At 42.3% G+C, this 16,288-nt stretch overlaps 1 protein-coding gene across 4 annotated transcripts in view; it reads right to left on the minus strand.

Annotated features, from left to right (window-relative positions):
* FAM114A1 (family with sequence similarity 114 member A1) overlaps nt 1-16,288 on the minus strand; it is a 124,083-nt gene that overhangs the window by 83,369 nt on the left and 24,426 nt on the right. For 3 of the 4 annotated variants that reach the window (XM_082464251.1, XM_082464249.1, XM_082464252.1), the window contains 4 exons: nt 10,710-10,823; nt 10,484-10,590; nt 7,471-7,605; nt 2,198-2,350 (listed from right to left, as the gene is read on the minus strand). In XM_082464251.1, coding sequence (XP_082320377.1) covers nt 2,198-2,350; nt 7,471-7,605; nt 10,484-10,590; nt 10,710-10,823 — 509 coding nt within the window. The remainder of the gene's footprint in view (nt 1-2,197; nt 2,351-7,470; nt 7,606-10,483; nt 10,591-10,709; nt 10,824-16,288) is intronic. The other variant, XM_082464250.1, reaches the window with a different exon arrangement.

Consider the following 16,288-nt stretch of genomic DNA (forward strand, 5'->3'; position numbering starts at 1 on the left):
TCAGGCTAGTAAAAAAGTCCAACACATTAAAAAAAAAAAAAAAAGAAATCACCAACCCTGCTGACTTCCACTATTCATGTTTGTTTTCTTGGGATCAGAGAGTGTGAATGTGCAGGGCTGTGAGGTAATTTCCCAGAGCTCTGTTCAGGAGCATCACTAAATAGAGCTTTAGATAATCCTGCCCTTTGTGGCCCAGGCATTCTAACCAATGGGTGAATAAATAACTATATCACCCATGAAACTAAATATATTAGAATCCTGCAGTCTGGGAAAAATACCAGCTGCTTTGTCTCCACTGGGTAGGAATGAAGACATGGCCTGGCAGGGCACCTCTGATCTGGATACTACATCGTCAAAGGGAGGCACAGGCCAGGCGCTGACAGCCAGGGTTTGCACGGCCTTTTGGGCCGTGAGTTGGGGGTGGTGATGACTCCGATCATGCTGGCCCTCCTGGGGCTGGTGAAGGGGAACAGCCGGACGCAGGAGAGAGGGAGAATAATACGGAGCCTGAGGGGGAACAGCTGGACGCAGGATAGAGGGAGAATAATACGGAGCCTGAGGGGGAACAGCTGGACGCAGGGTAGAGGGAAAATAATACGGAGCCTGAGGGGGAACAGCTGGACGCAGGATAGAGGGAGAATAATACGGAGCCTGAGGGGGAACAGCTGGACGCAGGGTAGAGGGAGAATAATACGGAGCCTGAGGGGGAACAGCTAGACGCAGGATAGAGGGAGAATAATACGGAGCCTGAGGGGGAACAGCTAGACGCAGGATAGAGGGAGAATAATACGGAGCCTGAGGGGGAACAGCTGGACGCAGGATAGAGGGAGAGTAATACGGAGCCTGAGGGGGAACAGCTGGACGCAGGAGAGAGGGAGAATAATACGGAGCCTGAGGGGGAACAGCTGGACGCAGGAGAGAGGGAGAATAATACGGAGCCTGAGGGGGAACAGCTGGACGCAGGATAGAGGGAGAATAATACGGAGCCTGAGGGGGAACAGCTGGACGCAGGATAGAGGGAGAATAATACGGAGCCTGAGGGGGAACAGCTGGACGCAGGGTAGAGGGAGAATAATACGGAGCCTGAGGGGGAACAGCTGGACGCAGGATAGAGGGAGAATAATACGGAGCCTGAGGGGGAACAGCTGGACGCAGGATAGAGGGAGAATAATACGGAGCCTGAGGGGGAACAGCTGGACGCAGGATAGAGGGAGAATAATACGGAGCCTGAGGGGGAACAGCTGGACGCAGGATAGAGGGAGAATAATACGGAGCCTGAGGGGGAACAGCTGGACGCAGGATAGAGGGAGAATAATACGGAGCCTGAGGGGGAACAGCTGGACGCAGGATAGAGGGAGAATAATACGGAGCCTGAGGGGGAACAGCTGGACGCAGGATAGAGGGAAAATAATACGGAGCCTGAGGGGGAACAGCTGGACGCAGGAGAGAGGGAAAATAATACGGAGCCTGAGGGGGAACAGCTGGACGCAGGATAGAGGGAAAATAATACGGAGCCTGAGGGGGAACAGCTGGACGCAGGATAGAGGGAAAATAATACGGAGCCTGAGGGGGAACAGCTGGACGCAGGATAGAGGGAAAATAATACGGAGCCTGAGGGGGAACAGCTAGACGCAGGAGAGAGGGAAAATAATACGGAGCCTGAGGGGGAACAGCTGGACGCAGGATAGAGGGAAAATAATACGGAGCCTGAGGGGGAACAGCTGGACGCAGGATAGAGGGAAAATAATACGGAGCCTGAGGGGGAACAGCTGGACGCAGGATAGAGGGAAAATAATACGGAGCCTTAGGGGGAACAGCTAGACGCAGGAGAGAGGGAAAATAATACGGAGCCTGAGGGGGAACAGCTAGACGCAGGATAGAGAGAAAATAATATGGAGCCTGAGGGGGGGTCATCAGGCTGGACAGTATCTGTGACCTCAGCACAGCAATGAGGCTCTAAAAAGGAGGTTTTCTTTCATGTTTAAGAAGACGTATTCACTCCAGATGCCTCTAATGTAGTAGACAGTCCTCAGACCCCAAATGTGGGAGATGAGTACAGGGACCCTGCTGGTGTGTGTGCGTGTGTGTGTTTATGTCTTTTTAATAAATTTTTTTTAAACATTAAAAAAAAAAAAAAAAAGAAAGAAAGAAGACGTATTCATGAGCATGCTACTTCAAATGACCAGGACAGACATACCTTGCTTTCGCTTTCATTGGACAGAATTTCCAGGGCTTCCAGGTGTGACAAGCCCTGATACTCATCAAACAGCATCCCATAGTGTGCGGTCCTCTCGGCCGTGAGCTGCTGCGCCAGCCTCTGCTTCTCCTTCTCCTTGGCTTCCCGCAACATCTGCACAAATACACAGTGTTTGGAAACTAAGTGTACGCTTAAAAGCCGCATTTCCTGTGGAAGATGTTGGGGGAGATGAGCCCTGACTTGGTACTTGTGAAGAGTAGGTTTCAGTCACTGTGGAATTTCTAAAAAAATGACTTTTTGCATTGATCTTACTCACAGTTTTTTACATAATATTCCACTTTGAACTTTTCATGTTCATATGTACACAGCAAAACAAAGCAAAAATTCTACACCCAGGAAGAGGACTGAAAAGAAGCAAAACAAAAGCTGAACAGTGGTTTCTACTGAAGTGTTTTCCATGTGTGTGATTAATCTTATTTTTTTAAATGTCCAGATTTCCTATAATGAGCAAATTTTATGTACACTGGGAAAGTTGAATCTATTGTGACAGGATTAATTGCAACTTGTGCACCTAGGCAGACTTCAAATCAGAAATAAGCTGGTCTGATTTTGAGTTATTTAAAAATTTTGTGTGTGTGGTTATTAAACATCTTTGATGAAAATAATTAATAAAATATAAACTCATAGTGTATTCCTCACCAGATACTTAATATAAATATTAATATAAATAAGAATGTTAGCTTATCAATTCTTTGATAGATTGGTTTTGAGAAATACTGTGAACCGAGTTCCTCTCCAGGTTGATCATTTTTCTCGTTATTTTTCTGTTGATTAAATAATAAGACAGTAAAATAAACACAAGTCCACCAGTTACTCTTAATTTCCTGCCTTTGCTTTCTTCGATTCTAAGCATCTTTTATTTGCTTCCTCATCAAGGTGACTGTGGCACTTAGTTTATAGGGTTCTCTAATATCTGTGAAGAGCACCATAAATGCATTGGCCACCACAAGGTCACAAGGGGCAGATCATGAAAGAATAGATTTTGGTTTTTATTATGTGTCAATAAACAATCAGCTTCATTCTCCTTTTTGGCTCTTGAGGTTGTTAACCCCAAACCCACCAGGCTGCAGACAGAATTCTCCCTCCTGCCTGTCTTTAAGACTAAATAAGTATTAGACCTAAAAGTTTTCAAAACAGCCCCATCAAATCATCCCTGGGAATTGTTAACATTTACAATAAAACCCAGCTACGCCCACGGATCTCACTGGCTTGGGTGGTGGTGAAATAAAGTAACAAAGTGACACTGAAATTGCTTTCTTTCCTACACCAACTTCCATCTCTAAATTCTAATTCAGGTTAGAGGGGAAAAAGGGATGCAATAAAAGGTAAAGGGAAACGGTCACTTTGGAATGATGTGGATTCACCCAAGAAATGGAGAGTGAAATTAAAGTGGCCTAAAGAAGAACTCACTGGCTTTTGGGGCGCTGCTGCTACACTCCTTCTGGAGAAAAAAAGGAGATTGGTTTAAATAGCAGTGAGTGAGTCTGGCGTGGAAGACTTTGGGACAGAAGGGCAGCTTTGGAAACTTACACCAGTGGGATCTGAGAATCACCCTGTCCCCATGTTATTCAAAGAGTAAGATAGAATGCATGAGAAACTTAGGGAGGGCATGCATGAACATTTCTGATGTCTAGAGTTATTTAGTGTGGATTAGGAAAAACATAACAGATGTCCCTCTCTCAGTTGATGGCAGCTTCATCCTTGTAGCTGCTCAGGCAAACACCTTGGAATCATCCGTGCCTCTTCCTTTTATCTCATACTCCATATTCAGTCCACCAGGAACTCTGGATCGACCTTCAAACTACACCCAGAACCAGCCTTCATCACCACCTTCATGGCTTCACACCGCTCTGAGCCACCATTATCCTTTGTTTAGACACCTGCAAACGCCTCCTGAGGAGGCTGTGAGAGGGGAGCATAAACGACCAAGAGCCCCGAGGGTGCGCTTTGAAACCCACTCTTCATTTGCACTGAGGTCATGTCTCTTACCACCTCCCCCTGCCAATCACTGGTGCAGCAGGGATGTTAGGGCGGACCTTCTCCTGGGAGACAGAAACTCCTCTGTCAGTGGACTTTGGCTGAAGGACTCTCCCATGGCTTTGCCAAACCTTCCTTAGACTGCACAGCAGTCTAGGATGATTGTACCCAGTCTCCTTTCTTGTTCCCCTCCACTGGGATCAGACTTGCATTGTGGTCTGATGGCTCTCCCCCAACTCCCACAATTTTCTCTCACATTGTCATTTCTACCAATAAAATCCTTGCACGTTTAAACTTACCTTGGCATCTGCTTCTGGGAGGACGTAAACTGATACACACTCTAACTGGTCTCCCTGACCTTCATCCTCCCCCCAACCTAGTCTATTTTCAACACCATAACTAGAGTGATACTTTCTTTTTTTTTTTTAAAGAAATTCATGTTCTTTTATTTATTTATTTATTTATTTATGACTGTGTTGGGTCTTCGTTTCTCTGCGAGGGCTTTCTCTAATTGTGGCAAGTGGGGACCACTCTTCATCGCGGTGTGTGGGCCTCTCACCATCGTGGCCTCTCTTGTTGCGGAGCACAGGCTCCAGACGCACAGGCTCAGTAGTTGTGGCTCACGGGCCCAGTTGCTCCGTGGCATGTGGGATCTTCCCAGACCAGGGCTCGAACCCGTATCCCCTGCATTGGCAGGCAGATTCTCAACCACTGCACCACCAGGGAAGCCCTAGAGTGATACTTTTAAAATCAGATCTTGTCACTCCAAAACGTTGCAATGGTCTCCCCATTTCACTAATAGTAAAGTCAAAGGTTCTTACAAATGCCCTCCACGATCTTCCATCACCTGCTCCCCATGACCACTCTGGCCTCATCTTCAGCAACTCTCATCCTGGCTCACTCCTCTCCCACCACACAGCATCCTTGCTCTTCCTTGTTCATCCCAGACACTCCTGCCTCAGGGCCTTTGCACAAGCTGCTCTTGCTGCTTGAAATGTGCCTCACCCAGATTCTGCATAGTCAAGCCCCTCATCTCCCTCAAGTATTTGCTCAAACGTCATTCATCTATCTTCATGAAGTTCTCCCTCACAATCTGACTTAATACTTAACCTGCCCCTCACTCCCATATTCCTGATTACCCTCTTTCTGCTCTACTTTTTCTATTTTTTTGACAGCACTCATCATCTTCTAAAATATGAGATAATGTTTATCATTTGTTTGTCCCTTCTCACTAGAACAAATGTCCATAATGACAGGGATATTTATCCATTTTGACCGCTGATGTATCTCAAGTGCTTAGAACAGTGCCTAGCACATAGTGGACATTCAAAATGCATTGTGGAGTGAATGACAGAATGAAAAATTACTGTCTGGAAGGAAGTTGAAGTGGGTAATGGCCCCCCACATATTTTTCTCCCCTTTCTATGAGGCTGGAAGTAAAGGATTTTAAGATGGTAGAGCCACAAGATGTGGGCTGCCCACGAACACTAACACTATAGGAATGAAAGATAAAACTTCTTCATTTTAAGCCACATTGATACTTGCGTTATTATTATTATTTTTGGTTTTGTTTTGTATTTGTACAACATCTAGTGTTAATGGCCTGATTAATACAAAATCTATTTTCTTCTTTAAGGATCAGGAGGGTGATGGTCTAGCTGATCCTGCCAAGTCCCTACCTGGGCTGTAATATCACAGTGGTTGTATGTGGGTTATTCTGGAAGAGCCAAGAAGAAATAACCTAAAAATCAAACTTTTCAGGAGCTTCCACTAACCTGTTGCCAGTGATAGCTCCTTTGTGGCTTCCCAGCACTGAGCCACGGGAAGATGTGTTTGTCCTGCCTGTGAAATTTATAAGGTACTGCATCTGCTACTCCTGATTTTGATAAGACATAGAGAGACCTGGTGTATCAGGCTCTTGTATCAGACTCTTAAGCGGGAAGGGGAAAAGGGGCATGATTGCCACTATGGGGTCTGAGCTGGGCATGTGTCAACTGAAAGAGCAAGTTCCATATTAGAGTTTTGTATTTGGAAAATACGATAAACATTATTTTTAATTTTACTGACTACTGTAAGTAAGCAAAACATAGATTAAATTCTTCATACCATATTTCTCAAGGAGGAACACTTTAGAGCTGGAAGTATGAGAGGAGAAGTCTAACCTTGCACATAGTAAGAGAAATATAAATTAAAATTCCAATGAGATACCATTTCTACCTGTCATCTTGACACATAAAAAAGACAATGACAACAACTAACATTCTTGGGTGCTAACTATGAGTCAGGTTCTATTCTAACTCATTTCATCCTCACAACAAAGCGATCAGTAGGTATTGATGTTCCCAGTGTACAGATGAGTAATCTGAGGCACAGAAGGGTTAAGGCATCTGCTCAAGGTCATGTAGCTAGAACGTGGTAGAGCTGGAATATAATGGTACTATAGGCTGAATGTTTGTGTTTCCCCAAAATTCTTACGTTGAAACATAATCCCCAGTGTGATGATATTTGGAGGTGGGGCCTTTGGGAGGTGATTAGGTCATGAGGGTGGAACCCTTACGAACAGGATTCATGTCCTTATAAAAGAGACCCAGAGAGCTCCTTTGCCTTCTTCCACTATGCAAAGAAACTGCGTGAAAACGTCTGTCTATGAATCAGAAAGCAGGCCCTTACCAGACACTGAATCTGCTGCTATTCTGATCTTGAACTTCCCAGACTCCAGAACTTTGAGAAATAAATGTTTGTTGTTTATAAGCCCCCCCAGTCTGCAGTATTCTGTTAGAGCAGCCCGAATGGACTAAGACAAATGGCATCAATGGAATCATCCTCAAGAAATTATTAAGTATAATTTATACTTAATAAAGCAAGGTACAAAGGAGCATGGTTAGTATGCTAACATTTGGTTGAAAAAGTTTGTATGTATATATGTGCACATGTATATATATGTATATGTTTAGCTACATCTATCTATATAGTCATATCTATATCCATATCTATATCTATATCTAAATCTGTCTATATAATGTCTCTGATAGAATCTGTAAGAAGTCGTTAACAATGGTTGTCTCCCATGATGTGTGGCTGGGGAAAGGGGTGTATTAGAAACTCAATTTTCACTCCCTGATATTTTGTGTCATTTGAATTTGACATGTGCTTTAAAATATCTATTAAAAAAGATAAATAAAAATTTATTTACTTTACTGACCGAAAGAACAAATCACAAAAGTACATAATCCCACCTGAGATAAGGAAACGGTTCTCTCCATGAGTGTCTTGGTCCGCTTAAAACCTGGGTCACTTTCTGCAAGGACATTCATAGTTTTCTTGCCAATGAATTCCAGAGCATCAAGACCACCTGTTAAGACGCTTTTACCCTGCCAATGAGATAATTGCACGAGATTAGGTTTTCATGTTTTGCTGTTTCGAGGCACTCAGCACCTCCTAGACTGCATTATCTTTAAATATTAAAAGCAATATAAAGTCACAATTTTTTCTCATCAGAAGATTTATCATCCATTTAATCCTATTTTCTTTTCCGTGGAAGAGCGTATGTCATATAATTTGTAGGACATGCAATGTTATTAAACAAGGATGCTTAAGAAAACCAAAGCACATTATGGATTAATTTTATTGGCTGTGTGTATGAATAGATATGTTCCTAAGACAAAAAATTAATAGGTGACCCAATTGCTGTTTTTGTTTGAAAAAATTTCAACCCAAGTAACAGAATTATTTGGAGCAGTCTATAAAAATGTCAAATACTCTTGCCAGTTTAGGGAATTCTTTAATAAAGGGCCCTAGACTGCAGGACCCTCAGGCTGTTTCACTGGCTCTTGCATACTTTCAGAAAGTAGCAATAACCACCTATAATTAGTATTTTCATGAAATAAGACAGGTTGATTCCATGTACTTCTGGCTTTAGAAATTGTTCTATTATGTAGTTAACCACTGCAAATTCCTTTGCCAGTCACTGTTTCTCTTTTAAAAAAAAAGAGTAAAACAACCAAGATTTACTCACATAAACTGTACATACAAACAGAACTGCTTACATTTCTTTGCAACATCTTCTTTGCCTATACCCCAACTATACAACTACAATTACAATATGCATATATCTGTGTTTTTTCTCACCTTACATGAGTTTGCATAGCTTATATTTTATTATTACATTATTCTTTATATGCATTATCCATTTTCATAATTATCATTTCAACAGCAATATTTGATTTCACTGATTAATATGCTTTATTAGTCATCTCCATCTTGGACATTTAGACTGGTTTCAGGTTTGGGAGCCAATCAATAATCACACTACAAAACAGATTTTTAAATGCACATATTTTGGGAGGACTAGGGGATATCAGCAATTCACACTTTTGCATAATTTTTTTTTAATTTATTTATTTTATTTATTTGTTTTTGGCTGTGTTGGGTCTTTGTTTCTGTGCGAGGGCTTCCTCTAGTTGTGGCAAGCGGAGGCCACTCTTCATCGCGGTGCGCAGGCCTCTCACTATCGTGGCCTCTCTTGTTGCGGAGTACAGGCTCCAGATGCGCAGGCTCAGTAGTTGTGGCTCACGGGCTTAGTTGCTCCGTGGCATGTGGGATCTTCCCAGACCAGGGCTCGAACCTGCGTTCCCTGCATTAGCAGGCAGATTCTCAACCACTGCACCACCAGGGAAGCCCCTACATAATTTGATTTACTTTCTCCTAACATCCTGTGAGGGGTTACTTCAGTAGAGAATAAGATGGGAGAAGGAAGGATGAAGGGACTTTGAGTAAGGGCAGACTTGGTTTGGGGGTGTCTGGAGCTTGGGAGAAGGGAGAACTGGCAGGTTGGTGAGCACACAGAAAGGAACGTGAGGATGCTGAGGACAAACTCAGAGGGCCCTGCCTCGTAGCTCAGGGAGACCATGGATTTACTTCCTTTTTTTTATTTTGGCCGTGCCTTTGTAGCATGCGGCATGTGGGATCTTAGTTCCCCGACCAGGGATCGAACCCGCTTCCCTTGCGTTGGGAGCGTGAAGTCTTAGCCACTAGACCACCAGGGAAGTCCCCATGAATTCACTTCTTACGCCAAAGGTAATGAAAGCGCTCTGTCCCATCCCCAACCCTACAACCCTCCCCGCGCACCCGCCATGGGCATACTGGACTTGTACTGCTATCCGACTCCTAAAACATACTTGCTGACCCCCCTTCTCCCTGCTTAGTCTAGAGGACCTCGAGTAGCAAGGAAAGGAACAGTCATTTCCTATTTCTGGCATGCCCTGACCTGAAGTCTGGCTAAGACACCCCCATATGTGTGTCCACAGCCCCCTCTTCTTCCCACACAGCACTGCATTTGACAACTGTTAAGTTGCCTCCACCTTCCAGGATGTTATGCCCTCTTGTCTTTCAGCTTATGCCCAGCATCTAGCATAGCTCTTGGGATATAATGAAAGCTAATTACCTTTTTTTAAAAAATGAATGAATGAATAAATTGGACGTGAGCCATATTTCTTAAAAAACTAGTTATTTGGTTTCACACAGCAGAAAGTAAACCTTTTCTTTCTGATCCTGAAGACCAGCTAACTGCCTTATCTCAGTTGGGGTGCATCCCCCTTTATTCATTATTCATCAGTGTTTTGTTGTCAATAACAAGCTTCTTAAGCTTCTTTAAAAGGAAGAGGCCTGGGAAGGAGGGATGGGTACTAGGGCTATTCAAGGAAAGAGGAGAGTGGGAATTGGGAGGTAGGGATGGAGGAAGAATGTTGGTCTTAGTTATCTGGAAACACTTTAGAAACATGTTGGGGAATGTTCCTGATTCTTTGCTGGTATATATATATGTGTGTGTGTATATATATACACGTATATATATATACATATATATATACCTGGATCACTTTATAATTTTTCAAATTGAAGGTTAAGAAACATAGAGCATCTCAGAAAAACAGCTCTAAGAAAGAGCCCTCTCTCCCCGCAAACAGAGGCTGTCCTTGCAGCCATTGGAAAGGACACTGTTGTATCACACTGAAAAATGTTCCTTCTAAGCAGCTCCCTTCTTTTAAACATAAAATATATTTCATTTTGTTCTTATCATTTTGGTTCCAAGGTTACGCCTACTCCGTGGGAGAAAGCGTAACAAAATCATAATCCAAAGTTACGAGCAAGACCATCTTTTCTCTGATGTATCTAGGTCACTGGTAAATAGAAATATCAAAAAAAGGCACTGGCAGACCTCAGGGAAAACCGAGGAAGCAGCTAGCGACTCACTGTGTTCTGAACCGCACTGCTGATGGCTGACAGCATGCCCCGAGGCCCCGATGGAGGAGAAGTGGGTGGGCTTTCTGCAGGCCTCTGATCTGCGGCTGCAACTGCTACTGAAGAGAAAAACACCCTTTTAGAGTTCCTTTTGCTGATATGAACTTGGAAATCTATTTGTGCACACGGTGTAATGCAGCCCAAGTCCAAGAAATCCCCAAATAAATGCGCCACTCACTTGGAGGGACTTCATTTGCAGTATCAGGTTGGGCCCCTTCGGAAGAGCCAGAATTCACACTATGAATCCGGAGGGTGGCCCCTGCTTTTTCCTTGACCGCGGTCAACCCATGACCTGTCAAGAAATAAAATATGGCTCATAGATACAATAGAAGCCCACGGTCTGCAGGTTCCATAGCTCATCTCCCAGAGCTCTTGTAAGCTGTAGGTGTATATCCCGACTGTGAGAGAACGTGGTGATTAACAGCACAGACTTTGCGAGCCCTCAGATGTGGGTTCCAGTCTGAGCTCAGTTTCACCATCACCCAGCTGGGTGACTTTTGAGAAGTTACCACCTCTCTGTGACTCAGTTTCTCCACTGTGTTGTCGTGGGAGCAAATAAGTGCATGTACAGGGCTCCCAGATGCTTTATTAGTCCCTCTTACTTCTCACACTATCTAACTAGCAACCTGGGGTTTCCAACCCAAGATATTATCTGTGAATGGTATCCCTGTCTTACCTTCTTTCCTCTTTTCTACGCTTCTCAAGGCAGGTATGTGTCATTCATTTTTTGATTCCTTGCAGGCCTATCCTATTGTAGGTACTCAATTACCATTTGTTGAATAGAAATCAGCTGAGCCTTAACAAACACAAAGTGTCAGTCATTCCTTTAGTATGGTCTGTATGTGTGAGAGCAGGGTCTGGAGATGACATGTCAAGATCCAAAGGCAAGCCAGTGGGAAAACCAGAAAGGGCACTCAATAGCCCTGATAGTTATCTTAAGCAGTAACAGTCCAAACACAAGATGTAAGAATAGTCGGCCAGGATGAGGGGCACTGATTTTACTCTATCTGAGTGGGGACAATCCCTATAATTCCCTGGAGCCCAGCACAGTGCGTATTCAACATCAGTAACTGTTTAGTGAATACAGAGCTGACCGTCTCATCCACTCCCCCCACCCCGCCCCTGACACATACACACAAAGTTTGGCTTGACAGAGAAATAGCCTTGTCTACATTTTATTTTGGAGCCATTTTTTTCTCCTTAGAGAAATAGTCTAGTGATGTCCTAAGCGGCTGCCTGAATTCTTGGAGAAGCAGCCTGGGCTGCCATTATCACAGCACTCACCTCCCCCTTAGTGCTCGGGGAGAAAATGAAAGATTCACTCAGGACCTACGTGACCTCAGGTTATTAAAACCCAAGGCAGCAGCAGTATTAATATCTGGGGGAAAAAGGCCCAAGTCACAGCAGGATTTGAGAGCCAAAGAGAACCATCTAGTTGTAGAGGGCACTATTCAAATGACTGACTGTCCATCTCCTGAATAGCAGAAAGACATGGATGAACCCCAAACCCAAAGAGTCATATTTCATCAATCATAACCTTGCTTATCAGAGGGATCTTAATTTAATCACGGCACCGAAATCTGCCAAACTGACAGAGGACTAATTATATCCAGTGGGAATCACCTGTTATTATACACTATCTAGAAAACACTGAAACTTAAGAAACATTATTTACAATGTTTACAACATTAATTACATACAGAAACATATGACTATATTCATGTGTAGATCATTAGACACAGTCCGAATTCATTACTGAGTTACTTTTAAAAAAGATGCACTATAACTGCTAAAAGTAAGACTCGATTCTCTCTAGCTTCCAATTAATTCAAAGCATTTCAATGGAAACTCACTGGAGGTTCAGTAACACATGTAAATTATGGGATATAATTATCTAACTTTATTATATACTGAGCTCATATTCCTTGACATCCTTTAAAAGCACAAATATTTTCAAAAAGGAAATAATGTACATCCAAATCTCCATCCATGATTCTCATTTAGATTTCTGAGAGCTAAAATCAAGGGATAAATGAGTTTCAGAAGGCTGGTAGGCAGCTGCTATATCTTCTTTGTGTAAACTGTACAACAGAGATGATTCCATATCCTTCCCTGGGACCATTCAGGGTTTAATGAACTTCACTGTCATTACCTCCTCTTTCACCCTCTCCATCCCTTTGCAGGTTAGAGCCATGTCTGAATCTTTTCCCGGGGAAGAACAGCTTCTCACCATCTCAGAACACAGACGACTATGGATATGTATACATTACCTGCCTCTAGAAAAATCGCTTTGTTTCTGGAAGGAAATACCATTTTATATGCATAATAAGTAGAATGTGTCTTTTTAACAGACATGACAATAGGCTGCTACTCCACCTACACACACACACACACACACACACATATACACACATACACACACATATACACACACACATACACACACTACTGAGGTATAATGGATGTACAAGGATTTGCACATATTTACGATTCCTCCAATTATATTTTCTAATTAACAGTTCTTTCTGAGTTCTTTTGTTAGTGAAAGTACAACTTTAACTACATTCTACTAGAAATATAAAGCTATGGTTTTTCACAGCTACGGTTTAGACTCTATGCCACACCCTATTTTGAAGAATAACTTCTAAAATTTTACTTAGTGTGACATCTAGTGCCCAGACAAGGAAGTAATAATATGGAGCCACTGTTGTCTTTTGACTGAGAGCGTTTCATTCTCAGAGATACTGATTTTGTTCTACCAATAACAGAGAAAAACAACCAATATGAATAGTACTACAGGGTATGGTTCATGTATTCATTTCTTCACACGTCATCATGAACCCTAAGTATCCCCAAGAAATGAACCCATCCAAATTCTATGGTTCTAAAGACGGAATATCCTCTACTCTTTGACTTACTGCAGTAAAAAGGTGAGTACTGCAAAGAAGGTAAGATAATACATGCTGTGATACTGTATCATTTAAAAACAAATATTAAATGATTGGCTGGTGTTTAATTTATCATCCATACTCTAGTGGAAAACACCCTAAACTTAGGAGTCAGGAGTCTTGTGGAGGAATTTTGGTTCCATCAGTTATTAGCCATGTGGTCTTGGTGACCTTTCTGAGTCTCTGCTGCTGTGTCTTCTCTGAAAGGAGGTTTATAACATCTACCTCTCAGGGTTTTATAAGGTCACTGAGAAGAAATATGTGAAACCCTTGGTACTGGTCAACATTATTGAGCACTTACTATGTCCCAGGCACTACACTAAATATTTTCAGTGTAGTAAATTATCTTATTTAATCTTTTCATTATGAAGTAAGAGATACTATTATGCCCATTTCACGATTGAGAAAACTGAGACCTGGTGATGTGAAATTACTTGCTGAAGGTCCCCAAACCAATAAGTGGCAGAGGCAGGATTTGAACCCCATATTTCTGACTCTAAAACTCACTTGCTCAATCACTATGTTATGTTAAGAAAGTCTTACATGCCATTTCTAGTTGACTAAATGTCATTTTAGTCCCATTTCTATAACTCCTTGGAAATCAGATACTTAATCAGGAGCTTCCTCATTTTTAAAATATTGGTTTATGTTAAAATTAGCTTGAGTTACCTTACCTTGACCAAACAGCCAGGTGAAGGTCACCCTTGCAGTGAGGCCTTCCTCTAACCCTGGCCCTCCCAGCTGTGCCTTGGGTTGGCACAGCTTAATGTTTTTAGGATCATCTCCGTGCTGTGCAGGCACGGATCCCAAGACACTGTGTGGTGCTGTCTTCTCCCTCCAGTTTAATTTTTTCTCAAAAACTTTTCACCAACCTCGCTTCTTGTTGAGAAGATCAAAACCCCATTGAAGGGAGGTCTCCCCTCTTTCTGGAGGATGAAAATAATTTGTTGTTGGTGGGAGGGTCTCTCTGACCAAGTGGTAACTTAGGGGAGCAACAGTAGTTCTACACAGCACCCTGGATGACTGGGTAGCCTTATGGGTACTTTCTGCTGGTCCCTTACGATAAAGGACCCCCCAGGAGGGCAGCAGCTAACTTGTTCAGAGGGGTCTCCCCTTTTAGATTGCTTTAATCTTTAATATAACATCTCCTTCCTTTTCATTTCATTTCTTTCTTTTTCTTTTTAAAAGGTGGCTATATAGAAAAGAAACTTTAAAAAAATCCCATAATCTCATTTTTCTGATATATCTGGTTGATTTCTAAAAATAGACATTTATTAGGTTCATCTATATCAAGGTAGTGCAAGAGTTCATTATAACATTTTTGCAACTCTTCCGTAGGTCTGAATATTTTTCAAAATAAAACTTTTAATTAAAGTGATAAAAAATGTAAAATTAAATAAATAAGTAAAAATAAACATTTATAATGTTAGCAGAATCAGAGTATAGAAACATAGACAACAGAAGGTGGGCCAGCCTCTTTCTCCCTAAACAGCGCCTATTGACCTAACAGTCAATACAGTCTATGAGCTTACAGGGGCCTATGGAATGATTTAAGACCTGAAAAGAAGTATTGGTTCTAAAAGACAAAAAAGGAAATTTTCAAATTAGAAATTAAATAATATTTACTTCAATGTATTCAAAAATGTAATATTTGGTCAACTGGTCAACTATAGTTCAAGTAAATTCAACTCTTCCACAGTTATATATAAATTATATATTTAATGAGGGATGTGGGTGCATTTTATTATATTTGTTGTGATATGAGAGGGACTTCCAAAAGGAGGGGGCTCTTAAAAGACTTAAAGGGGCCCTGCCTTCCTTCCAGCCCCACTCCCTACCCCCATTTCCTTCTAAAGATAACAAGTCTGATTTGTTTCTTGTTGATTCCTTTAAGGGAAAAGTTCTGAAAAGCACATCCCTACATGTAAGTGTCTTGGACCCGGCTTCACCGTATACAGTGGAGGTCTCAGCATGTGCACATGGTGGTGGAGGCTGCGTGTGCTGCCTGGGATCCCAGTGCTCCTTCACCCCTGCTGACAGCTAGCTCTCAGCTAAACGCCTCCCTGTGAAATGCCCTTCACCAAAGGGAACTGGCTCCCTCAAGACTGTACTGTAATGACTGGTCAGTGGGGAAGTTGGTGATACAAAAGTCTGGCCCTGTGCATTATGCCCTGGGACGGCTCTGAAGAGTCATCCCAACCCCCAAGCTCCCTATGGGATGGGCTGTGGCCTCTGACGCAAATGCACTGCAGCCCAGTTCTGCTTTCCTAGTCCTTCACTCTCTTGCAAGGCTTGCTCCTGAGAGTCCTTCCTAATAAAACTCCAGGACACTCATCCCTGCCTCAGTCTCTCCCCGGGCATCCGACCTAGGACACTGATCTACCTCATTCTTTTTAATGGTTGCATAGAATCAGAATTCCACTGAATGGCTCTGTCATGTTTAACATTCTCTGTGGATGGATACTTGGGTTGTTTCCAGTTTCTCATATATGCCTGGTGAACTCCCTCAGCTCTTTCAGGTCTCTGCTCAAGTACCATTTCATTAAGATCTACCCCACACCACTCTTTTTAAAAGCTTAACCTGTACTCCTGACACTACCTTATATTTTTCATAGACTGAACACTTTATAACCCTCTCTATAATTTTCCTACTCATTATGTGTATTATTTTTCAATTTTTTAATTAAAAAAATTTTTAATTTTATTGGAGTATAGTTGATTTACAATGTTGTGTTAGTTTCAGGTGTACAGCAAAGTGAGTCAGTTATAAATATGCATGTAATCATTCTTTTTTAGATTCTTTTCTTAT

The sequence above is a fragment of the Balaenoptera physalus genome (assembly GCF_965194825.1).
Source record: "Balaenoptera physalus genome assembly, chromosome: 5".
In the NCBI taxonomy this organism is placed as follows: domain Eukaryota; kingdom Metazoa; phylum Chordata; class Mammalia; order Artiodactyla; family Balaenopteridae; genus Balaenoptera; species Balaenoptera physalus.